General features: G+C 39.2%; 1 protein-coding gene across 1 annotated transcript in view; it reads right to left on the bottom strand.

Moving 5' to 3' along the window:
- The window catches only part of BRAF (B-Raf proto-oncogene, serine/threonine kinase), an 81221-nt gene that overhangs the window by 12694 nt on the left and 41104 nt on the right, over nucleotides 1-27423 (bottom strand). The window contains exons 4-13 of the mRNA XM_082309648.1: nucleotides 22408-22511; nucleotides 21585-21687; nucleotides 20151-20299; nucleotides 18866-18985; nucleotides 10938-11097; nucleotides 9287-9323; nucleotides 4911-5047; nucleotides 4083-4200; nucleotides 3282-3366; nucleotides 796-972 (exon numbers count right to left, since the gene is read on the bottom strand). Of these exons, the coding sequence (XP_082165774.1) occupies nucleotides 796-972; nucleotides 3282-3366; nucleotides 4083-4200; nucleotides 4911-5047; nucleotides 9287-9323; nucleotides 10938-11097; nucleotides 18866-18985; nucleotides 20151-20299; nucleotides 21585-21687; nucleotides 22408-22511 (1190 nt within the window). The remainder of the gene's footprint in view (nucleotides 1-795; nucleotides 973-3281; nucleotides 3367-4082; nucleotides 4201-4910; nucleotides 5048-9286; nucleotides 9324-10937; nucleotides 11098-18865; nucleotides 18986-20150; nucleotides 20300-21584; nucleotides 21688-22407; nucleotides 22512-27423) is intronic.

The raw sequence follows: 27423 nt of genomic DNA, 5'->3' as shown, positions 1-27423 counted from the left end.
CAGAGGGAGCCTGGGGAGATGAGCAGGCTAACAGAAGGCTGAAGCTGGTTGCTGCAAACACCTCCCCACCTCTTGACTGAAAATGTAAGAATACTCAGTAGAAAAACGGCACAATTAACTGCAATCATCCTAGCAGTTTTCCAGCTGGAGGGCGATTTCTCTGATGTTACATCAGTGTTCTGATTTTGACACACAATATTGGGCTAGTTTTGAAAATTCTAACTCACTCAATTGCCCTCTAAGGGAGTAAGGATTACTTACAGTCCTTAGAACAAAATAGGTATGTTTTCTTCAAATGCTGAAATCTATTATTTAGGGAGCTACAATACTTATAAGAAAAGGAGAAAAAATCGATTCTTTTTGCTAACATGGCTGTGTGCTTTCTGTGTTATCTTACAGGAATCTGTCCTTTCATTCACAGGGTTTTTCTTTTTAAACTATGTTTTACCTCGTACCATAAGACTATTCGCGCTGTGAAGATCGTAAAGCCTGGAACAGAAATCTTTGCTCACAAGACTGAAAGTTTAACTACACTGTAATTATCTTTATTTTACTATCTAAGGCTATATTTCCTTGATGGTTTGTATTTCCCTACGTTCCAAAAAACCCACGAAGTCTATTTTACTAATCAAAATAATAAACACTTCACCAAATGCTTTGATCATCACAGCAGGACCCTGGGTTTGGCAAAGTGAGCAGATAGCTGGCCTTATTTGACAATGTCAGTCAGAGTGTGAAGGGGATAAGTAAACATTGCCCCCACTCTCATTTGCAAACAAGTAATATGATACTTACTCCATGCCTTGTGCAGTCTGTCGTGCAATATCGATTAGTTTGATCATTTCAAATTTGGTCTCAATGATGTGTAGATGGTGATATAAGCTGGACCCCTCACACCATTGTGTAACAATAGCCAACTGGGGTTTTGTTGAATAACCCATGAAAAGCAGGATATTCACATGTCGTGTTTTCCTGTTGAAAAAAAAAAAAAAAAAAATCAGGAGGAAATCAGACAGATCATGAAAAACCCAGGCAGATCTATCACAGTCTAAATTGGGTCAATCTCAGCTTTTACTAAGATAAGATGATAACCTGTTGCTGGACTCAGTTTAATGAATTATTCCAGCAGTTACCCTTTCTTATCATAATGCCATGGAATAACTGTTCTGGGGTAAGCACTGCTTCCTCATGCTTTTGCAAGCAGCCCAGCCCAGGACTGCTCAGAAGACGCTGTTACCACTAAGTCCCCATGGGACAGTGATGGTCTGCAGGCAGGTCTGCTTCTGTGTAACCCCAGTCCAGCTATGAGATATTGCTGCCCATAAGGAAGACATCCAAAATGAAATTCCAGTCTCAGAGGCTTCCAGGAAGGACAACCCTTTCATTCAGAAACCATCAACACACTTCCTTGACAAGGCTTCCGTTTTTCTTAGTGCTTTATTTGACCAGAATTCTGTACTCTCTATGGAGCCAGCATACAAGAAAGGATGGAAACAGGCGTGAAAACTGTACCTCAGTAAGGTCATGATACAAACTTGTTTCCAAACAGCACTGGGAGAGACTGGAGTTCACCACAGAGATTTGGCCAGATTAAGTCAAACCTATTTCAAAGACAGAGCGACTCCAGACAAAAACTTCACAAGGAACAATGCAGAGAGGATTATCTCAGTAGATATCCCAGTAGATTCAAGGCCTGAAAGAATCTACAGATACACTGTGAAATCTGATTCTCCTCACCCTCCAGGAAAAGTCAATCACATTCTTCTTGTCATCAAATGGACATGAAGAACTAGATACCCCCAAACATACCAATGAGATATTAAAAAGATGAGGCACCTAAGAATTCTGGAGTATTTCCTAGCTTTTCCAGGGGCTGAGGTAAAAATAAAGGCAATCTTCTTCCAACACAGCTCGGTACCAAAGGCAGTCAGCTCACTGTTAATGAAACCTGACAGACCAAGCTTAAAACCTGTGGTAGCTTCTTAAATCTATGCTGCTGCTGAAGATGGCAGAGCTCTTTATGTTTTCTTGTATTAAAAAACTAACATGGGAGCCTAGAGTGTGAACCCCTTTGTCCTCTTAGCAGCGCAGACTAGGACAGTTCCACACGATGTGACTGTGCTTTTTTCAGGTTCAAGGATTTGTCAAGTGATGCTGAGAGTAACTGCTGAGTGAACAAAAAATAAGCAGTTTCTTGCAAATCCTACCTCAAAGCTAAGAAAGAATGATGAAGCATAAAGGAAAAGGCACAACTACAGGTCAATCTGGCTTGTCTGGGTCAGAGGATAGGACAACTGACTATTTACTGTAAGTGCTGAAACGATCGACAACAGAGAAAGGCTGGACTCCAGCTATGGGACTGCCAGCAGAAATCTGGACTGGGTATGAAATACAAGATTTCTGGTTTCATTAAGTTCCCTTGAGCAGGTATGTCAAAAATATATGCAGAGATATCCAAAGTAGCATACCCCAGAAAGCCTCTACTTCCACAACGATGGGCTTAGAGTTTTCAGAACTAACATTTCCTGGGGAAAAAGGCTGACCATCCCCTTTTCACCATGTAGCTTATTGGGGATGCTCCTCCAGCACAGGCACCCAACTCAACACATCAGTTTTCCAGAAGCAAGAACCTTTCTATTTTGTTTCTTAAAACAGAATTATGCTTGAGACTGCTCAAGACTGTACTTGGATGCTAATGGTCTTCCCCAATATTCTATTGTATCGTGTTGATGGATCCTCTTTTAAGAGCTGAGCCCAAGACAAATACTTCCTCTGAGAAAGTACAAGCAGTAGACACGAGAAAAGGAAATCAACAAGTGACTTTACGAGAAACACATTTAAGAAAAAACCTCAAAGAGAAGTCAATGCTACTTAACAGAAACTGTTAAACAATGGATAATATGGGCAGTGCTGTAGCTCAAAACCAACAATTAGTCATGCTCTCTTTCAATCTCAAAATGTGGATGAGAGAAGGGAAAGGCCTGCAGTTCACACTTAGGCTCGACTGTGCCCTGGGGGTAGCACAACAGCAAAAGCCAGTCCTGTCTCGAGTGTTTGGATATACGTATATTCACAACATAGGTGTACAGACAAACACATACAGGGGAAGGAAGAACTAGCAGTGGATACAAAGAAATATTTTAAAATGGCAAGTTATATTTTCTGCCCGAAGTATCATCATGGAGGAATAAGACCAATGTGTTCTAATGGAAATCTAAAATTCAATGATTAATGAAGCATAAATCTACACACATTATTTTATGCCATTAAAATATTCTTACCTGAGCACTCCTACTTCATTTTTGAAAGCCTGTAACTGTTGAGGTGTGGGTGCCGTAACATTCAACATTTTCACTGCCACATCACCTTTAAAATAGCAATTTTTAGTAAGTGCCATTGACACATATTCCGCTATTGAGAAAATGCTATATAGAGCATGAGAAATACTGAGATACCCCATTTTCTAGCTTTCGTGAAATAAACCACTACAATATTAAAATAAGTAAATATTCTGTAAAATGTATAAACGCTATTCTTATTTTACTCTGAGAAATCCTAGCCAAGTCAAAGCTTTCCAATACACATTTGAAATCCTCATTCATCAAGATAGATACTTCAGCCTTTCTAGTAACTATGTTTCATCTTTACTCTAATAATTACTTAATTCAAAAGAACATGCAAGAGTTGAGTTTCTAAACAGTTCAAAGTTCTAACATTACGTATTTAGCATACTACCTACTAATTTTAAAATCATATTTATGGCCCTTCAATGGACTCTCCACAGTATGTCCACATCTCTCTCGTACTGAGGAGCCCAGAACTGGACCCAGCAGCCCAAGTGTGGCCTCACCAGTGTTGAGGGGAAGGATCACCTCCCTCGACCTGCTGGCAATGCTTTGCCTAATGCAGCCCAGGATACCATTAGCCTTCTTTGTGGCATGGGCGCAGTGCTGGCTCATGTTCAACTTCGTGTCCACCAGAATCCCCAGGCACTTTTCTGCGAAGCTGCTTTCCAGCTGGGTGACCCTTAGCGGGCAATGATACTTGCTTAAGAATAACTGTTTGCTATGATGGCCACATACCATGCCACTTTCCTTTGTAGACTGTTCCAAATGATCCAGATCCTATCCTTTGTCCAACTGTGATCTGTCCATCTGGTATCTCCCAATCATCACTTGAATCCCGTCGACCAAGGGTTTTCTTTATATATATATGCATAAACAATAAAAAGGAAGAAAGCAAGTGCATTAACGTCTGTGAAAACAGCTCCTTTGTTAAAAATTTGCTATCAGCATTTCCTATCATTAAAGTTCTAAAAGAACTTTCTTTTTCAGATACTGCATTTGACTTTTCAAGCCAGCCATACACAAAACCTCAGCACACACATATACTAAATTATTTCCTGGCATGAAGTATTTGCCACAGGTTTCTGGCAGTGTTAAAATGAGTAAATATTAAGAAACTCTTATCAAAAAGAAACTCTTATTTGTTTTTCAATTCTTACTCAGCCATAATGCTAAATTGTGAATTAAAAAAAAAAATGCAGACATTTTTGTGTATTGTTACATTTGAGAATCACTAGAGAACTTTCAAAATTCATCAATTATGGTGGGAAAAGTTAAGCTGTTATTTGAAGGGAAACTGGCATTATAATATGAAGCACACCAAGACATTTGGGTGCAATGGAGTAAAAGTAAGTGTAGTAAATTATTTAAATGATTTATATATCAGTTCCACAATTTCAAGATACCATTATTTATTGGTTTAAAGTCCTTGATCATTACCATACTCACCTTCAAAATAATTCAGAAGGCTTTGATGAAAGAAAAGTGAAAGGAACACGGTTGTGTAGTATTTCTATACTATGAATGTATCATACTACGAATAAAAATAGCTGATCTTTCCCTTACCATTCTATTTCTGTCTTCTGAGGATGAGGATGATTTCCTTTCCCGTTGGGGTCCTGGTGATTTCTGTAACGCTTTCACATTGGTGAGTGACCCAGGCAAAGAGGCGGGAGGTGTTGCAGACAAACCTGCGGTTGAACCTAAATTTCAGAAACAGGATAATTTTATCTATAAGAAGCCAGCTTACAAGAATGTATTGATATTAGGTGCAAGAATTGTTTTTGAGATGCAGTATCTCCAAACATCAATGTAAATGTTAAGAGGGAACAAACATATACTAGGAATATTGTCCTAATATTAGATGAGGGCTCAAGTCTTAGATTTCAGCAAGAGACAAGTCTATAGCAAACTTCCCTGTATACCAGATAGACCCCAGTCTCTTGTTCATCAATTACGATAAGGACAATGTCTCTTTAAATAGAAAACAAAAAATTAAAAACGTGTTTTTTAGTTCCACCAGTTTCTTTGAGAAGAAAAGTAGTAGCATTGTAGTTAGCATCAGCTACCTCTCAGATTTCTTGTAGCTAACTTTTTAGGGACCCAATAAATAGCTGAAATACTGTACTTTGGAATCAAAATAGACTAAATGCAAAAAATTGCAATGTTTTCTAGTTGAGTCTCCAAGTGCCACCTGAAAACCATTTGGCTGTTTTAAAGCTATCTGTTAGCAGAGAGCTCTTATTTAAAAGTCAATATTAGACTGTAGAAAGGATTAAAAAAGAAAAAGTACTTCAGTTAGCTATTTGAAGCATATTCTATTAAATACAAAAAGAACAGTACATCTGTAGCCTATATGTTATCTAAACAAATCCATGCAGGAAAACATCACTAGCTGAGCTGTGTTTCAAAGCCCCAATGGCTCTTTACAAATAGAGCACTTCAACTAGACACTGCTTTTTAAAATACACCGTAATTATTCATAACAAGGTTATGCTGACCCTCCCAATGAAAAGGACATAAAATAGGGTCAACTGTTAATTAAATTCATGCTGCTCTGCTAAACAATGTATGTCATTGTACAAGACCTCCAACATTCCAATGCTTTCTCTCACATCAGTGTTCTGGGAAGCGGTAGAAGACAATACTCTTCCTCATATTCCTTCAGAAGCCCCCTTCTTACTGAAAAAGTGTCTCCTAATGCCAACTTGAGTTCAAAAATTACCTTTGTGACTTTTAGAACTGTTGCTCAAGTTCAGTCACTCAGCGCGTGCTAATTTATGAGACTATATATATCCATCACTGCCTGTCCTCACTAAGCTAAAATCCATACATTTAGAAGTGGAAGCACAAAATAATGACATACCAACACACCAAAAATGGGACGCAGCATGCATAAACTTTGTCCCACATGCTAAAGCAACAATAATGATACATATTGGGCATCCTAACTACATTTACAAGCAGCTGGAAGCCAGTGACCTGAAGGATGGACTTTTGGTCATATTCATGTTATGGTCACTATACTGTCATATATTTATTATATTAGTTGTCTGAAATCACACATATATGGAATTAAATGTATGATGCTCCCAGAACATGAGCAATTTTCCAAAAGTTTACTGAGTTACAGACTTTCTCTGTAATAGCAAAGCTCTACTAGAATACGTTCTCTTTAGAGGTAACTAAAGTCTCCTACTTCAATTTTATTACCGTGATATAGGAACACTAGCACAATATTCACCCGTCACCAAAAATGCTTACAGCACATGGTAGAACGTTATAGTTAATCTGTTCATAATAATACCAGATGGCCTGTTTTCCAAGTTATTAGAGCAGAATACTCCAGATAATGTTGGACTTAAATCATTAGCTTGGACTCTGAAGCTGTATGTAACGTATTCCACTCTGTAGCCAGTTTGCTTGTTGGGAACACCTGTCTTCTTACAAAGACTTCTGGAAGAACTTTACAAGTTCATAAGGTGAACTGCTCTTGATATATTCTGAAACAAAAGTCTTTGAAACAGCCAAGATGGTAGCATTTGAAAACCACACTACATGCACTGAACTACCCATTTCTACGTGTATACATACAGATACAAATATTTACATTTCATGCCATTACTCAACAGTTGGTTTCTCCAGCATATGAAATCCCACAGAATTTTTTGGGATTTTGTGCAATACAACAGATCCATTGACAGCTTTAGGCCTGAATTACCCCCAGAGTCGATGACGTGAAAATGAGGAAGTCTTATTTTACATGGTACAGGGCACAAACAAATACTGTTTCACTAGAAATTTACTAACTACATAAAAACTACGTGGTCTAAACCATCTAGGGGCTCAATGTGGTATCAATAGCACATTCTCAAAATGAAGTCTTTGCTGAAAGTTGACATGACACGTTACTTGAAAAGCTTGAGACCCAACAAGATATCAATGGAAATGTTCGTAATTCACATTTGATTTCCTAGATTACTTTTCAAAACAAAGAATATTAAATATAGAAAACTGTTAAAGCACTGAACTGACTTAAACTGAACAGTCAAGGAAATTCTAAGTTAAGGATGTCACTTTGTCTTTAAAATCACTGCAATGCAATCCAAGGACCTCTGTTTAGAAAAATTATGTTAAGGTCCACATAAAAACCTCAACTATGAAATTCCTTGCTTTTGAAGATTTAAGTCAGACTTTATTTATAATCATTTTCAAGCGTGTAAAGGTGAAAGTGAGTATGTGTGAAAAGCACATTCAAAGCATTCCAGCCAGGCCAAGCAAAAAACAGAGGTGTTTTGATAAACTCACACACTTACATACACACGGTGTGAGGGTGAGGCACAAACAGCATCTGTGGTTTTACTTATTTTGTTTGGGTGAAAACAAGAAAGAAGAGCCCAACTACCTCTGAACACTGGGCCAGGCTCAAAATCAAACACTATTTCACTGGGGACAGAATGAAGGAGGGGACTGGGAGTCCGGGATTGGTATTTCCGAAGACAGCGCATCAGCTGGTTCAAAGGGGCTGTTAGAGAGAAAGAGACGGGCAGGCAGAGACAGAAAGACAGACACATAGAAGAAATGAAAGAAGTCATGGGAAATAACTAGGATGCTTTGACTCCTATTCATAGATTGCTTCTGTACTTTGAAAGGGGGGGAAAAAAAAAAAAAGTCAATTACTAATAGCACTGTTTCAGGACTGGGAATAGCCAATTGTTTTCAGATGCCAAGCAGACAGTTTATGATCAAAAGTTAAAACCAACATGATAGCACAACATTTAAATGCTGGACAAAATGGGCAAAACTGTGGAGAGCCACACCTATCAACACATACAAAAATAGCTAAAACTGGCAACTTTAAATTAGTAGGCTTGCAGGATTAAAGGAAATTTCTGTTTAAAAAGTGTTCTATTGCTGGCATAAGAAAAAACAGCTCCATCAAACACGACGCAGAAGGTAGGTACCATCCTACCAACTACGAGATTTGAATGGGAGAAACAAAGTCAGTGATAGCCCACAGTACAAAACCTCAGAGACCAGGACAGAGTGCACTAAGGTAATTCAGACTTCACTTATGGCTGAAGCAAGTTATAATTAGTAGGAGACAATGATTTGGAGTTGGAAGAACTGTCATACGCCTGCCCTACTTACTATTTCTTTATTTCTATTATTTCTGTATTATTATTATTATTAAATTCATAGGAATAAATACAGCACATTACTAGCCCTCTCAGGACCTTGACAGCCAGTGGGAGAAGTGACAGGTCCATGCATAACATGTGAAGAAAAAATCTTCTGGCACTAGTTCTGACTTAACTGTGAATTAGGGCTGTGGGTTACTGAAGGAAACAAAAACACCTGGCTTTAGCGTAAGGTCCTAACAACCTGGTTCCAAGAGTAGCACAGGCATGCAGTACAGCAAAGCAGCATCTTCAGCAGGGGTAGAGGGGGAGAAGAACCGGAGTATTTCATGCTGCTTTAGGATGCAGCAGTTTGTATGGAAGGTCCATCTACCATGTTGATGGTTTTCAGTGAAAACCCCCCGTTGTTTCCATTGGTGGAAAGGTAACAACAGGCATAAAAATCTTTGAGAGAGAGTTGGGAAGTTGTAGCATATCTGTGTGCAGCCATGTAAGTGAATGAGTGTGTGCGTGTGAGAGCAAAAAAGTGACAGTGCAAGATAATTTTAAAACTAAAAAACTAGATACCACTTCAAAACTTTTTCTCCTTCTGTCTCCCCCACTCCCAGAATGACCGGCAAATGACTCAAACCTTTGTCAGACAAATATTAAGTTCATGGACAAGCAAATGCAAATTCGTTTTTTGTTCTAGTCATATTTTCCTTTGTGCCTGTGTTTTGTAGAAGGAAGTAGAACAAAGGGAAGGGACAGAGTGGTTGTGTAATTAAATATAGCATAGTAGCTAGTTTAAACACTACTTACCTCCCTCTCCTCGTAAACCCTGGTCTCTAATCAAGTCCTACAAATAAAAAAAAAAATTGTGTTTAATTTAAGTATTATCATTTACATTCCAGAATCAATTGAGATCGATCAAATGGAGAATCCATAATCTCATATGTTGTCCATGAAATAAAAGTTGTTTCCTACCCTGGCTTACTAACAGCAGTAATTCCAAATAACTATTTATAACAACTACTAAACTTTTCAAAATTAGTTGTTTTAAAACAGCATCTCTCAGTAGTAAAGAGAAATGTATACCACCTAAAATAGATGCTGACATGAAAATATTGCTTTAAAGACACAGTTGGCCAAAATGCATGAAGACATATGGAACCGAACGTTCTAGTTACAGTGTTTGTGGCACAAATTATTTGAACTACCATATCAGAAGCTGGGACACCAGTTTCCTGTACTGAGGTACATCAGTCAAATGAGTTCTGCTTCGTTTTTTCATCTAACAAAGCACCTCATTTGCATAGCCAGGCGCACTCTGGTCTTCTCAGAAATGACTAACTGCAAAAGCTTTCCTTCCCTTGCAATCCACTGTGAACTGAGAGTATCTTTTACAACAAATCCAGACTAAAAGCAGACTACACTAAGGATTTTCTAAACAGAAGAAAATTAGAAAATTCTAGCAGTTTCCCTCTGTATATCCATTTTCATCATCAAGCTTTTTTTTGGGGGGTTATACAATTATTTCATTCTTTTATACGCCTGCACTGCTGCCGAAAGGACTGGTCCTGCCTCTCAGCTGCACCACTGCCATAGACCATATGCAAATGTCTACGTGGCCACACTCTTAATACTCAACTAACATTTCACCTTTCACTCAGCCCACATGCAAAACAGATTTTGTGCCTCAGTGTCTAGACAGACTTCAAGACTGCTCACCTGACAAATGACTAATTCCTAGAGAGTAGACTTAAGGGTAAAATACAAGCTGTATACGTTAGCAAAATTAGAAAGACATTGTTGTGACCAACATTTTGAAAGGTCCCAGCTGGCCTTATACCTAACATCAACCGTTATTATTATTTACGATTCAGCATCTGGAAATTTCAAAAATGTGGAAAACGAGTGTAGCAGTTTCTGAACACTCCAAAAGAGTGCTCAGAACAATATATACTGGGCTCTTGAAATCCTAAGGAACATTCAGTAAATCTGAACTCAGCTTACTGCAATAATTTAGTTTTCTTCAATGCCAGAAATATTACTTGAATTACAAATACTAAAAATCCCTATCTGGCATATAAAGAAATATGCTTAACACATATAATGCTTTGCAAGAGTGGTTACTGGCTTTCGTATTCTTAACGCTGTGGTACAGCTAGCAGCACGAGGCTTGGGACTACCAACAAAAAAAAGAGCAGTGATTTGTGGTAGAATGTTTCTTTGGAAACAAAAGGACAGAACTGTCAAAAGGCAGTTTCTGCTTTTGGGGAATGGGTTATTTACATTCTTACAGCTCTTAATAGCAAAAATGTCTTGCATGGGATCTACGAAGATTCTGACAGCACACCAAGGAGTAGCTTAGAAACACAGCACTCGTGTGTACACATGATAAATTTATCACACTGATATTCGTAAGGGAAACATCCAATCTACTATTCCCAATCAAAACATTAATACTTACATCAATATTGACTGGCTCGATTGTATTGATGTGAACATTGGGAGCTGACGAGGATCGGTCGCGTTGCCCAAATTGATTCCGATGGTCTTCATCTGCTGGTCGGAGGGGCTGTGGGATTGGAATGGATTTTGAAGGAGAAGGACTAGGGAGAATTGGTGGTCTGAGAAACAAAGTCAAGGAAAAAGAGGATTTAGGTCTACAAATGGCTTCAAATACTGCATAGTGGGTGTGGTAAGTCCTTTTCAACTATAATAACACATACATTAAAAAAAAACTGATCTAAAGGCCTACATAAAATCAATTTATAATGAACGATCTCTACTCCCCTATGATCAATTGTAACAACTCTCTGATGCACAAACTACCTAATTACATGGCTGTGAAGTGTTCTGAGTTAAAACAAAACAAAAAAAACCTAACATACCATACCAAACTAGTAATAATAAATCCTGAACTGAAAAATTCATGCAGCCCAACATGCACTGCAGGTAGCAAGATATTCTGCAGTTTCCTCACTTCAGAGTTAATGCAATACACTCTTTTCAATGGCAACCCATTGAGAACTAAAAATGCTTAACATCTCACATCAACATTGCAGTCAGATGTCACAAAACGAATTGTATGGATGGGATTATTGTTCAATGAAAAAAGACTGAAAATTACATACTGGTCACTCAACATAATTGATTAATATTATGGCCGGTGTAATAGAAATTATTGATACTAAAAATAAACATATCACCTCTTAACCTCAACCTTTAAGAAATAACTTGAATAGTGCAATATTTCAGATGTTATTTACAGTGCTATAGTTAGGCAATGCGATAGATTTGACTTGAAAGATAAGTGTTCAGACTATACAGACAAGTTTTCTGAAGAAATACAAATGCTGCCAGTCATAAATGTAGATAAAGTATTTAATTTATGGTATCATGAAACATATATTTAAAAGACAAAACATCTAAACACTTGTTTTTTTGTTTGTAAGACAGCAGAATGGCACTTCTTTGGTTATCCATTTACTTTGTTAAAGTACAATAAATTGGCATTTAGCTCTTACTCAAGTCAAGGTCAGTCACTGTTAAGCCTAATGATTCGATTTAATGGATATAAGGCAAAAGGTCAATGAGAAACATTTGCCACCATTGTCAAAGAAAACTTTATGTTAAAATATACATGATATCTAACAACAAGGTTTTTAGAACGTACAGAAAACACAACTCCTAAGAGAGGAGTAGAGTTCTCCAGCCATTCAGTTACTTAGGGGTTAGTTCACATGCCCACAAAGGCAAAGCCCACAGGGAGAAGCTTCAGAAATAAACCATACAGCAGCATATAGCAGCAACAGGTCCTGGTGCCGCCTCCTGTAAGCAAACGCTCCTTGTCCTCTCCAAAGATCTTCAGGGGCAACTAACATTTTCAACAGGATCTCTTGACATTTTTTCAGAAATGGGTCTGTTTTAAAGACTATTACCCTACCTTTCATTGAAGAGTTTGTACAGTTTGGCACTGCTCCCAGAACTCAGTGCTATCTGTATCCTGGGTACCTGTCATCTTTCCCTTCCTGGCCAACAGCCTCACAATTGCGAATGGCAAAACAGAGCACTTTTAAATTAATTCAAATAACAGTCTAGTAAGTCTTGTAATAAAATACTTAGATTATGTTTGGGAAGTGAGGCAGAAGAAGAATAGGTAGGGATTTTAACCCTGCTTACCTTTTTTTTAAAATAGTTACCTATAGTCACATGACAGAATATAAATATTGGGAAGATGCTGGGAAGCAATGAACTCAAACTGCCAATAGACAAATCTCTGAGAAAGGGCCTTGAACAGCCCAGCATTTCAGAAGATGCTCAGAACTTCAGAATAATTTTTAAACGCAGCTGATGTACATATACATAAGCTAAAGTTTTCATTCATTGCTAAGAAGTGCCTTCCGGGTAAAAACTTTTCTATTGTAGATGAGGAAGTTTGGAACTCCCAAACTTTTTTGTAAGGAAATCATGCAACTAGAACCCATATCAGGAGATGGGACACTGCACAGATACAAGTGCAGGACTTGGTTGACATTGTAGGGCACTGTATTTTCACATTACAGCAAGCATGTCAGATGTTGCACAGAAAGATTTCAAGAGAAAAGCCTAAAAAGTGTCTCAGCCAGGCCAGTACTGTCACCGTTGGGATAGCTAACTCCTGCTGAAACTTCCTCAGAGTTCTTAGTAATAATGAAATTAAGGGAAATGTGTAACAACAAACATCAGATCATTGCACTACGAGTGACTGTGAAACAGCATTTGAGCTCTGCCACACAATGAGAACAGAAGCAATCGGATTTTCTGTGATTGCGAGTAAGCCAACGGAGAGAAAACCAAATTGCAGAAACATTGTTTCAATTACATCCTCCTTTGAGTCATAAATGGTCATCTGCTAAGGGAATCTGCAAATACTTCTGTATTTCTGGTCACAGGTCATCATGCCCATCATGTTGCTAGCACAGACAGCATGCTGTGTCATACCATGTTTGAAAACAATTTGAATTGTTTAACAAACGATTCAAAGCTTCCCAGGCAACAAGCTGATAGAGCTGTCAAATCTTGGTTTAGTATGGTATAAGCTTTCCTGGCAGTATGACAGAACATGCTTTGTCCTTGGACCATGTATTTGGGATAAGCACACTGTTCCCTCCCTTTTTATCAAGACAAAACAGAAAGAGGTTTTGTCAGGAGACAAGAGTAACTGCAGACAGATGTAGATTTTTACATTTTGCCAATCACAGCAAGTGCCAACGTGTCCACAGATTTACTATTTTACAAAATAGGGTCCACGGGAAAGAGGAAGGTAACTCAGAAAAGTGCCCACACATGTTACGTTATATATAAACAAACAATTCTATAAAATCATATACAGTACCTCCACCGGAACTCAGAACTTGCAATGATACAAGTTAGTTCACTTTACAAATACGAAAGAAAATTTTAATACAGATTTTCTTCAATTGCCTTTAACTCACCAATGTGATGTTTCATATATTTAAGAGCTGGTCTACTCAGGAAAGATTTTTCTTGAGAGGTTTGTTTGGGCTTCAAGATTTTTGCTTGGGTTTTTATTTTGCTGTAGTTAGGCAAATACATAAACTGAAAATTCATATTCACCTAGCTTCAGTTATAGGTCATGTGCCACTTTCCTTTTAAAACAACAGCATCTCTACTGGACTGAGATTTTTCTTCTCCCTCTCCCAGCCTGAACAAGTCCATCTCAGTTTAGCCACAGGGCTCAGTGTAGTACACACTATTCACCTGGTAGACTGCATGCTCATACCCAGGCCAAACCTATTGCAAGCTAAAATGCATAGCAAGGCTTTTTTTTGTTTGTTTGTTTACACGAGAGTACGATTGGCTTTGTTTTTTGTTACTGCTGTTAATGAAGAACACAGTGCACTTCCATTTTCAAGCAGTTTCTAAGGACTGCTAAGGATCTGGGATACAACGGCATTTCAGCTACACTAGCAAGCACGTAAACTCTAAATTTTGGAAGCCAAACATGTTCTTATTTAATTATCGTGGTACTCCGTAATATTGCCAGAAAACAAAGCAATTTTTTTCTTTCCCCACCTTTGCAGCCTGGAAATAGCCAATAACCCCAAATCAAATGTTGATTTGGGGAAAAGGGTAGCAGTGTAAGTTTGTAAGTACAAGCTAGAGAAGATCACTCTTACAGCATCCTTTGACATCAGTTTAAAGGCATCATGGGACAGATCTGCAACAGTCGTAACTTCATATGGATTAGCGCATTTTTCTATACCATGATAACTTGTTCTCATCCACGTGGGCTTGTTGGTGAAAAACAACTGCCAGGATTATCACAATGTTGCACATTTATACCTGCCTTTGGGCCCAGATCAAAGCTTAGCAATGCTTTCCTAAAATTTCTGATAGCTTCATATACCAGGGGCTATCAAGAGAACCCACACAGCTGTCCTCAGTCCTCCAAACCAGGTTTCGGTTCACTAGCATGTTTTTGCAAACAAAGTTTTGGGGAGCAAGAGGTTTCCCCTACCTGTTGTACAGACTAAAGATTATTTTTCTAAAGATTCTGATACCAGGCCTTTTCTGCTCAGCAAGAACGCGTATCAATTTGGATATTGTAGGAATTTTGTTAACATTGACATGGAGTGGTCTGGAAAAGGTCTGGTGCCAGAATTATTAGGGGGAAAGTTCATCATTGTTTTATGGAATAAAACACAAAGCTTTTGCTCACTTAAACACATGGGAATCTAAATGGTGTTGTAGTAATAAATACAATATTGTAAGACTGTGTCTTTGTTTCCTTGACTTTTCAGAAGCTTTTCTAGACATATAAATATCTTTGGCTGAGGCAGAATGATCAGTGAACATGTGGAAGACAGAAAGGAAAGCAGAGGTGTTTAATCACAGGCTGGAGCCTGCTCTAAGGCAGGGCCTGGCAAGCTTCCAAGAACGCTGCACTAGACAGTCCCCCTTTCTTCCTCAAATTTAGAAGATTAAGCATGTTGGGAAATGTTGTTTTTCAAAGAGCCAAGATGTTGCCAACCTGCTTACCAGCAGTGTTCTGCCTCAAGCAAAGCAGATGCTTTCAGTTTCTATCAAGTCCAATCTGCCTCTGTGCTATTCAATGTCTGACCATGTGCCCCCTTACCACCCACTCCACAGGTTACTTACCCTGCCATAGCGTCTGCCTTACGAGTTTGCTGAGTTTTGCCCAACATCACAACATCTGAGAGAATAGATGGAAGTTGAAAAAGACAACTTTGGAATATTCTGAATAGCTAATCTCTCCCCTTTTCATATATCTGTAAGATCCAGGGAACTGGATTCACAGAAGATCTGTGCTCATATTTTACGAGCAAAGATACAGAAGAAACTTTATGATAGTGCAATGAATGAAATGAATACAATGTATTATTACAGTTTGCGTACTTCAATTTTATTATAAATGGCTATTATTAGGGAGACCTACACTTTTAATAATTCTTTCCAGTTAAGTGCAGATTATAACTAAAATGTCTGCTTTGGCACAACAGGACAGCGCAAACTGAAAGAACTAAAATGGGACAAAAGACCTAACGTGGAGGCTGGACACATTTTTATGAGGGGTTCAGAAATGTGCAAGTGGGACCATATGTGCTCCCTTATCTTGGGGTGGAATGTCTGGAGGGACTGCCTATGGCTTACAGCTGGAAGAATGAAAGGCTACAGGACTGGACTGCTTTAGGATGTTACACATGAGCAAAGTGAAACAGTTCTCCAGCAGGTTTAGCAGCTTTTGCATCATGTCCAATGATCTTTTCCTTTATGTCCCTTTCTCTTTCCAACTTCTCCATTTGATCCCTTGACAATTTCTCAGCATGTCACACACGCCTTTGCTCTTGAGCTTGTCTTGCAACACAAACTCTTCCTTTCTTTGGGCACTTTGCCTGCCACTGGAATCCCTTCACAAGGCTGAAGATGAAGAAGGATGTTTGCCTTCTCTTTCCTCAGGTTTACCAAATGATTAGTAACATCCCTTCCTCTGTGGGCTGTGCCATGCAAGATGCTAGGAGAACAGAGAAATCAAAGGAACAATTATTAAACTAATAAGTGTTAATAAAGCACTAGTTCCTCATATTTTCAATCCCATTGCCCAAATCTCAAATTTCAATCCCTTACTCTTTTCCCAGACAAGATAACCTCAAATGTCAGACTTTTTTTTTTTTTTTTTAATTCCAGTTGAACTGTTGTCCCATAATGTAGCAGCACCCTCTAACAGAACTGTGGTTAAGTACATGTTTTTATAGAAAACACCAGCATGTTTTTGGGTTTTTTTTTAACTCTAAAAAAAATCAGAGAAATTAATATTTCCACAATTACATCTTTAAAAAGCAGAGAAGTATTATTAAAGAAAGGCAAAAGGATAACTAGAGAAAGGTATGGACAGTGCTATATGCTCATACAATAGCATCCGAGCTGCTTCTGGAAAGGAAATAGTACAAACACAGATGCTTGGGGAAAACTGCCTGACTTTGTAACATGCAGAGTTTGTACCTTTGTAACTTTGTAACTTACAAACACCAGCTGATAACGATGAACCATTTTCAAAATAAACAGAATTTTGAAAGCATGATGTATGCTGGTTTTTTTTTTTTTTTTTTGGTTTAACACTGAAGCGTACAGCAAGGCAAAAAAGCAAAAAGTAGAAAGCTAGAAACCTTTTACAGCTCCTGCAACCACAAACATTTACAAATGCAACACTTAGGAAAAGCTCCTTAACCTCAAGCTGGCAAGCATATTTAAACGTTAACATTTTTTATATATGTGAAGTTAAAAACCTTAAGGCATTAATCAGCTTTAGTCTTAGTTTTTCCTTTCAGTTTTTACTTCACAAAACTAAGACTGCCTGAAGTAGTGCATGTATCAATTAAGATAATCCATCTCGTCGTATCCTCATAAACTAGTAAGAAAGCACAAATATGAGGCAGACACAATTGAAAAGTAGGAAAATTTAGCATATACAAGTATTAGGATTGGGGCTATATAGTGCCTTTGGCATCCACAGGCGTTTAACACAGTTCATATGAACAAGCTTCTTCACAGATTAATAGTTTTAGCCTGGTTATAATTTCAGCTGTATCATGAGAAAGGCAGAGCCCGTTTAGCTTAGAGAACAGCAGCAGCATCCTTGTCCACAATCTGCTGTACTAACATCCACAGGATATCAAGGCAACATCCACTACCTGGAAGAGGCACTTCCAAATTTACTTGAAACTGCACAAAACAGTACAAATAAGAACATAATCTCTCTCTGTACTTACCAAATGAGGTTCCCTCTGCAGGACTGTCAATCAGTTTTCCTGGGAGGCATCATATTTGATCTTTCATAAACAGTCTTGGCTGTCCACGGAATTTCTCTTCCAGTCAAGAGTCCACAGGTGTCTGCGTAGCTTCCAGCTGTGTTTCTCCTTTAGTCTGGGCACAATGCTCACTATTCCAAGAGAGCCTCTCTGCTAAATTCAGTTCATCTCCATGGAGCACATATGTCCTAGGAATGTTTTTCTGAAGGCTTTTGTATTTGGTGTTCTTAATAAATCTGCATCAGGTTTCTTGACTTCAATACCTATCTTTGAGTTACTCGTTCCTGGAGATTTGTTCAACTATCTAGTGCTGTCAGTGAACTCTTAGCTTCTGGGAACATAATCTAAATATCATCACTTATCTCTTCACAGAGAAAGGGTCCAGAATCTTTGTTGGAAATACAGGGGATGGAAGCTGTGGTCAGTTTTAGAAGTCTAATTTTACAAAACCTGGATCTGCAGCAAACAGATGCTATTGATATATCCCAACATCTAAATAGGAGGAAGACAGCTGCTCTGGAGGATACTACAGCAATGTGTACGAGGAAAAGCTACTAAAGCAGTATTATGAACCTGGAATTGGCATCTGTTTACACCAGTCTTACAGTGGCGTGGCTTATTCTGAAACAGAGGTATGTCACTTCAAGGCAAATAAACTGTAGTTTGATAACACAGACTAAAAGAATTTGTGAGGATATAGTTTTGGTTTGTATTAATTTTAAGTTAATTTTAAAATCTTAAAAATTTTAAAATATTAATTTTAAGTTAATTTTAAAATCTTTCCAGTTTAGACCAGGTCTAAGCTACCATGCAGAAATCAGTTTAACAGGTAAGGCCCCAATTCTACAGACACTTATGCACACGTTTAACTTAGGTTCATTACTAATTTATATCACCCATGTGAATGAAAACGTTCACTTCTTTAAAGTTAAGCACAGGTGGATATATTTGCATGACAAGCCAGATTACAAAAATGTAGAGAGTTGCAAAGCAGTATTTTGAGTGTTTCTAAGCATACAGTACTGAAATGTTATGTTATTAAACAGCAGGAATAAGGTCATACCCAACAGAATCTGAGGGGGGCACTGAGGGGTACGATGCAGATGCTGGGGTGGTCTCTCCTAAGGAGGCCTCCTCCTGCGGTATGGGGTGATGTTCAAAGAACTTGGAGACAAACAGCAAACTGTGAGACAAGAACAAAACAAAAACAACCTAACTTGTGCAAAACCCAGCAGCTTCACAATATAACACCCAAAGATTGAAAACAAACAAACAAAAAAACCCAAACAAAAAAGACCCAAACAACACCCCCCCCAAAACACCCTCAACAATCAAATTCTAAATTTTAAAATAAAGACTACACTAACACATTAATCCGCAAGATTTGTTTAAAGTATTATTTACTTGACAAAGGATCAAAAGATCATGCCTTAAACATACCTTTGTGGAAAGCAATTTTTTAATCTTTTAGTTGAAATTGCAAACATCTGGTTCCTCAAGAATGCACAACTTATACCTATATGTTGAGTACATGAACTTACTTTAATGTTTGCACTGATACAATGCCAAAAACCAAATGGATAGAACTATGTTATCCATAAGTCCTGAGCACAAACTCTAGAGGTGCCCAAGGAAGCAGTTACAAATAGCAACATAAGCAGAAATTAAATTTATCCTTGGAGGAAAAAATAGGATTTTAAATTATTCCTTATATGAAAGTCTATTTAAATGACTTAATAGCCTCTGCTGAAACCAATCAAATAGAACACAGAGCCAGCTTACACCAGATCCTTAACCTACATCAAAGACTTACACGAATAGATCAATAATTAAATTCAAGAACACATGACCGTTTGGGACATTCTCTTTTATGTTTCTTATCTATGCATCAAACTCACTAATGGATTTATTTTCAGTCACTGTAAAACCAAATGCAATTTCACCATATTAAACTAGTGTCTCTTAACATTTTTTTCCAGGTTAAAGAGAATAAACCCACATCTAAACCCACATCTAAACATTTAAGGGCCCTAGCCATCACATAATAAAGAACCAGTTTTGATTAACAACTGTGAACAATAAGAAGTCTGTCTGATACAGTCAAGTGCTCAGCCACTCCATTCATGCTTCAAAGAAAGCATTTCATAGTCCAGCAAAAAAATATGAACTGGTTGTCTGAGCTAGCACAGAGAGAATATGAATTATGCAGTCTCACAAGAACAGTTGAACTCCTGTATTTTTTCAGGCACCTCCTCTGACTTCCTGAATTACAGATTTAACATAAGAAACCACTGACAGCTGTAAGCTTAATAAAAGGCTCAACTTCAAAACCAATTGATGTTACTTACTCAAGTTGGTCATAATTAACACACATCAGTGGCACTTCTGTACTACAGCGCTGGTGAAATTTGTAGCCACATGTCTGGCACCGGAATCCCTGGAAAAGCAGCTTTCGACAAAAGTCGCAGAATGCTAATGTGAAGAATGTTTTTCGTACCTACATTGTCAAAAATAATCATAATTAAATAGAGTCCTTCTGTAAGCCTCAGATAGACTATTTGCTTTTACCTCCCTCAAATACGCTTACAAGCCTCTTTTTTGATGCTGGAACTACAGTTTTATATATGAAAACAGATTTACATAAAAGATTGTCTCCTTTTTGAACTAGTCTTCATGCATTAAAATTTTCTTTCAACTATTTATTGGAATTAATGCTTCACTTCATTAGCAGTATGAAAAACAGCAACAAATCTGAAGCAAAACAGTGCATTATTATCATGCCAGAGACAAACATTCAGAATTTAATTGGATACAACCCATAAAAACAAAAGCTGCTGAAAGATTATCTCATCTTCTAATTTTTCCAGGAGCCAAATGACATTTCTATCCAACACTCACAGAACTGGAAATACACGTACGCTTATATATATGGCTTCTATGTATGGTTACATATATAGTAGTAATTTTGATACTGAAACTCAGAAACATTTAAAATCGCACAAGGGTGAACATATCCCCACATTATGGGGGGGGAAATTATTTAGTTTCATTTTCAGATTTAGCAACATTTGGCAGAAAAACACGTTCTAGTTATATTACTACGTGTAATAATCAAAATTTCAGAAGGATATAAAAAAAAAAAATGTTAATCCTACTAGGCTTCATCTAACTAGCCATAGCCAAACTAGCTTGTTTGAGTAAAATAGTTTAAGTAGCTTGCAAACAGATTTTTTTTTTTTTTTTAATTTAAATAAAAGGTCTTTCTTCTCAATGTGACAAACATTATTTCGAGGATTTTGTATGTAGCTGGAACCGTTTAGATGGATTCTGTTTAGCAGCTTCCATTTACTTGGTGCCTTATCAGGTCAAAACATATTTGTGCACTAGCATCATTGATGATGTCAGCACCGCTCTGGGAATAGTTAGTTCATTAGTTAATTGCTGCTGCAGAGCCAGCAGGGAGGCCCAGAATACATTTTATAGATACAGCAATACAAAAATAGTAGATTATTATTACAGCTCTGCAATGCAGTGCTGATTTAAACCCCCTACATTTATAGATTTTTAGAGGGTGTATTCCATCCAAATGTGAAAGTTTTAAGGGCGATCGAGTACTCTAACATCACTTATTTCAATTACAATTCTATCTAATTCACTTAATCAAAAACTTCTTTTGCAACCCCACCACATCCCACAGATACAAAATATTATTCCAAGTTGTTAATTTGAAAGTACAAAGTTCATTTAACCCTACCCAACATTTCATAAAAACCAGTACATACAAAATTGTGTGTCGTGAGTGGCACGTTCTCCAGGACTTCCACATGCAACTCCTCTCCCGTGAGCCAGGAAATGTCAGTGTCCCAGCCAATTGGCTTCTTCTCTCTGAAGAGTAAATAAGCCTTTCATTAGCACCAGCGCACAAGCCCTTGCAGGTCTCCTGCCGAAGATGTGAGATCAGGTAGAAAGGTGCACTGTGGGGGTTTGCTACCCAGTCTCTAACTGCAGGAAACTTTAAAGGCAAGACATTAAGCTCAGCACATACCAAGGAAAGCAAACCTTCCCCAAACAAACTGCATGAAAGAAATACACTTTTTCCATCAGCCCCGGTAGTGGCCAATTCCTTGGTTCCAAGGTGACAGACACCTTTCTGATCAAATAAAGTGCTTGTGAAAGTACCTGTTCCGTAAGAGTTCCAAAGAGATGGCTAATTTTGTGCAGTAAGATAATCTACAAATTTTTTCAAGCTAGAAACTTAATTTTTTTTCCCCCACAGGAACTCTACATTCAGTTAAGAATGTACTATAACCAAGTCAAATAAAACGAAAACGTTAACAAAACCTATTTAATACTTGTTAATCAAACTCATGCTAACCAAACAAGTGTTTTGCCAGGAGTTTATGCCTGTTCTTGAAGTGATTAAATTTTTTCTAGGAGTTTGTCATTCTTTTTAGACTTGTCTTCAAGGCGCAAATTGTTTTAGTGCAAAGTATTACAGCATTCTGAACTCTGAAAACAACTTCCACAATGTCAGATAGAATTGGCCATGCTGGGTAACTCCAAGAAGAGATTCTAAGAGCAAAAACAATCACACACAAACCATACCCATCTTGTATTCTGTAAACAGCACAGCATTCTGGAATAAGACCTCTCATCATCAGAGCTTTCTTTAGGCTATCTCGGACTGTCACTCCACATCTTGCTGGAACCTAGAGGTCAAATGTAAAAAGAAATTAATTAGAACAAGTTCCAATTTATCCCCCCAAACCGATGCAAATATTTTGACCCACAAGTGCTAAAACCCACTTTGCATGATGCTTTACAGAATGCTAGGTAAGTGTTTTTAAAAAATCTTTTTTGTACTGTGGAAAATTTTATTGGTGAATAGTACATAAGCAATCTAGCTCAGCTAGAGGAGAGAACAAGCTCTACATTTCTATGAATGTTTGGAATGAAATCTTGATCCAACTCCAGAAATGACTTCCCAACTCTTCTCAACTTGAAAAAAGTGGAGACACAGCACACAGATACCTAGTAACTATGTACCTCTATAAAAAGTTCATGCCAAGCTGTAAAATTAAGCGAGGGAACATGCCAAGTGGAATTAAAATGAAAGAACTAACTTGGACTGCACTCAAAAAACCATTATGATAAAATGTAAACATTTTATTTTCTATTTCTAAAACAGAAGATAAGCATGCAAACAAGCAAAATAAAACAATCATCTGAGCCAGGCAGACCATCACCTCTCACTTCAACCTGTATTTGCAACTCTACAGACACTTCCTATTTGAAAACCATTCCTCTCTTCTCACTATTTGAAAAGTTTAAATATCTAACAGAATGGGAAGAGTGGAGAAGCACACTAAAACTGGCCAAAGAACTGCAAACTATGGAAAGTAAAGATATTTTCCTTGCCTCTACTCTATTCTAGCTGTAGGCATATCTTATAGGAATAAGTATATCTTCTCTAGGTATACCTGTGATTTACAGTGTATAGTGTCAAGCCATAAAAACAGAACAATACATAATCTGGTGATTAAGTGCAGTTGAGGTGTTAAATAATACCCACTTACTATTTCTAGAAATCAACAGAATCATAGAATCATAGAATCGTTAAGGTTGGAAAAGACCCTTAAGATCATCAGGTCCAACCATTAACCTATCACTGCCAAGTCCACCACTACACCATGTCCCTAAGCACCACATCTACCCATCTTTTAAATACCTCCAGGGATGGAGACTCAACCACTTCCCTGGGCAGCCTGTGCCAGTGCCTGACTACCCTTTCGGTGAAGAAGTTTTTCCTAACATCCAACCTAAACTTCCCCTGGTGCAGCTTGAGGCCATTTCCTCTTGTCCTATCGCTTGTTACTAGGGAGAAGAGAGCGACCCCCACCTCGTTACAACCTCCTTTCAGGTAGTTGTAGAGAGCAAGAAGGTCTCCCCTCAGCCTCCTCTTCTCCAGGCTAAACAACCCCAGCTCCCTCAGCCGCTCCTCAGAAGACTTGTGCTCTGCACCCTTCACCAGCTTCATTGCCCTCCTCTGGACACGCTCCAGCACCTCGATGTCCTTCTTGTCGTGAGGGGCCCAAAACTGAACACAGTACTCGAGGTGCGGCCTCACCAGTGCCGAGTACAGGGGCACGATCCCCTCCCTGGTCCTGCTGGCCACACTATTCCTGATACAAGCCAGGATGCCATTGGCCCTCTTGGCCACCTGAGCACACTGCTGGCTCATGTTCAGGCGGCTGTCAACCAACACCCCCAGGTCCTTTTCTGCCAGGCAGCTCTCCAGCCACTCCTCCCCCAGCCTGTAGCATTGCATGGGGTTGTTGTGACCCAAGTGCAGGACCCGGCAGTGAGCCTTGTTGAACCTCATATACTTGGCCCCAGCCCAACGATCCAGCCTGTCCAGGTCCCTCTGCAGGGCCTTCCTACCCTCCAGCAGATCGACACTTCCGCCCAACTTGGTGTCATCTGCAAACTTACTGAGGGTGCACTCGATCCCCTCATCCAGATCATGAATGAAGATGTTGAACAGGACCGGCCCCAACACTGAGCCCTGGGGAACACCACTCGTGACCGGCCGCCAACTGGATTTGACTCCATTCACCACCACTCTCTGGGCTCGGCTGTCCAGCCAGTTTTCAACCCAGCGCAGAGTGCACTTATCCAAGCCATGAGCAGCCAGCTTCTCCAGGAGAATGCTGTCGGAGACAGTGTCAAAGGCCTTACTAAAGTCCAAGTAGGCAACAGCCACAGCCTTCCCCTCATCCACTAAGCGGGTCACCTTGTCATAGAAGGAGACCAGGTTAGTGAAGCAGGACCTCCCTTTCATAAACCCATGCTGGCTGAGCCTGATCTGCTGATTGTCCCGCACTTGCTGCATAATGGCACTCAAGATGATCTGCTCCATGACCTTCCCCAGCACCGAGGTCAGGCTGGGAGGCCTGTAGTTCACCAGATCCTCCTTCCGATCCTTCTTGTAGAGGGGCATCACATTTGCTAACTTCCAGTCATCTGGGACCTCCCTGGTTGACCAGGACTGCTGATAAATAATGCAGAGTGGCTTGGCAAGCTCCTCTGCCAGCTCCCTCAGTATCCTCAGGTGGATCCCATCTGGCCCCATGGACTTGTGAGCATTCAGGTGGAGGAGCAGGTCGGTGACTGCCACCCCTTTGACAACTGGGGCTTCATTCTGCATCCTATCTCCAACACCCAGCTCAGGGGCCTGAAAACCCCAAGGATGACCAGTCTGACTATTAAAGACTGAGGCAAAGAAGGCATTAAGTACCTCAGCCTTCTCTTCATCCTTCATGGCAATGTTTCCCCTCCACATCCAACAAAGGAGGGAGATTCTCCATGGCCCTCCTTTTGTCACTGATATATTTGTAAAAACATTTTTTGTCATCTTTAACATAATAGTGAAAATATGTAACACTTTAGGTGGTATACTCACTGGGACATCTGTAATCACGGACAGCACCTCAAACATGAATCAAAAGAAAAACCCACAGACTTAACTAACAAAGTCTGTCTCAACACCTGAGACTCAATTCTAGCTTGCTAGTGGCCTAAGCCAGAGCCCTCAGTAGCCAAAAGCAGTCTCTTAATCAGCTTCAACTGCCTTTGGATCGGAGCCTAGGTTTTGCTCCTTGCACTTAAATTTCCATGGGTATTTAGGGGCCCTATGTCCTACTTAAGGATGACAGTGAAAAGTAGCAGTCTATTTCAAGTAGCTTTGTGAACACCACTTGAGGTTACGCTATAGATTGCATTTCTAGAACTCAAACATATGTGCTCTCAGAAGAGACAAATTAAACGAATATATTGTTTCACAATCTTCCTCTCATTAATATGAAAGTGCTTCTTACAGGATATTTGTGCATTTCATCTGGTCAACACACAAACATTTAAAAAAGAGAATTTCTACTAATTCATTGGAAAAAACGTCTTGTAGCATACTGCTTTACAATCTTGATATTCAGCCTTAAGCGACTTTGTTGTACGCATTTCATTACTTCCTAATGCATCTTTTTATTAATTTAAGTAACTTCTTCCCATCCTAGAAGTTAACACTGTGGCTTTCAATCACTTGTAGGTCATTCTTCCAGCATAAAATGTCCTTAATTGTTACTAATACCTGTCAATGTTATGAAGAGGGAGTCTGGGAGTACCTATTGTTGTCAATATTGTCAACAACTTTCCATTGTAAAATTCAGCCCTCTGTTGCTTAAGTCTCTACCAAACTAATTGTTAACACTGAAACCAACTGTGCACAGGGTTGTTCTGTGACCAGCACCCCCTGGTCCCAACCCCTGGCAACGTGGTTATGATAACTAGCACCATTTTAGGAGGCAAGCAGCCATTCTCTGTGACTGAGTGGGTCACGCATTCATTCTCTCTCCCCTCATTATCAGTCCCTGAAGGCCCTGTGAACCAAGTAGACAAACCAAATAGATTTATTCTTCCCCTCCCTGCTGGCCTCAAGGTTCCTGGGTGCCAGGCCGATTACTCCCTTCGTTGCTGGCCTTGAAGGTCCCAGGCACCCGGAGCCACCAGGTGGTGGTGATGGTCCTCTCACAGAACAGGGACACGTAACAGCACCCAGAGCACCTCTGTAAGACCAAGCAGTTGTAAGTCCTAAGGGGGAAACTTGGACCGGAGCTGCTGCTGGACAGTGAGACCCAGGGCCCGCCATGGCCAGGGATGCCTCCACCATCCTCTACTTCTTCCCAGGATTGAGGGAGTAACTCATATTCTTTTATATGAATTTAGAGTCTAGATTAAGACTGTTATATTGATATGGAAAACCATGTATTAAGATTTGACCCAATCTGCAGAGGGTTGAGGTGATTCGAAATTATAAATTAAGTTGTACTATAAATTCTGTATTATGCTACTTATAAATTGTACTATACTGCTTGTGCTTGTAGAAATCCTGTGCCATTCTAATCACAAATTCTGTGCTATACTCATCATAATATCATGTTAAGAAAATAAGGCTTTAACTGTAACTACGATTTAGTGCCATCATCATGCTGCCAAGGATCCCTAAATGAACCTGTCTGTCCCCTCAGTGTCAGGTCACAAGTTCTCCCTGCCTCTAAGGTATGTATTTACAAATACAAGTAAATATTTTTAAGAATTTGACTAAAATCTCCAAGCATTTCAGAAGTGTACTCCAACCTCCCACACAGGTCAAGTCCCATCATGATGATTAGACGCCCCATTCTTGGAAACATTCAAGGCCAGGCTGGATGGGGCTCTGAGCAACCTGATCTAGTTGTAGATGTCCCTGCCAACTGCAGGGGGGGTGGACTAGATGACCTTTAAAGGTCCCTTCCATCCCAAAGCATTCTATGATTCTAGGAGCCATTCTGATGGAGCAAGCAAGTCTTCTTTGGCTCAAGGCTATTTGTCTTTAAGTACAGCTCCTGCTGGATTGAGGTAGAGCCCCCACAGGCACTTCAGGTATACCTTTCCAGCAACCTCAGTTACTTCACCACTGATATCCACAGCAGAAGAAATTCAAATACTGTGAGGGTAACAGAAAGACTGCAGGGAGGGGAAAAAAAGGGGGATGAAGAGAGCCAGGAAAGTGGTTGGGCATGAAGG

Source organism: Platalea leucorodia, assembly GCF_965183815.1.
Source record: "Platalea leucorodia genome assembly, chromosome: 4".
Taxonomy (NCBI): Eukaryota; Metazoa; Chordata; class Aves; order Pelecaniformes; family Threskiornithidae; genus Platalea; species Platalea leucorodia.
Note: the sequence above shows the minus strand (reverse complement) of the source record. Positions and strands in the feature narration are given on the sequence as shown.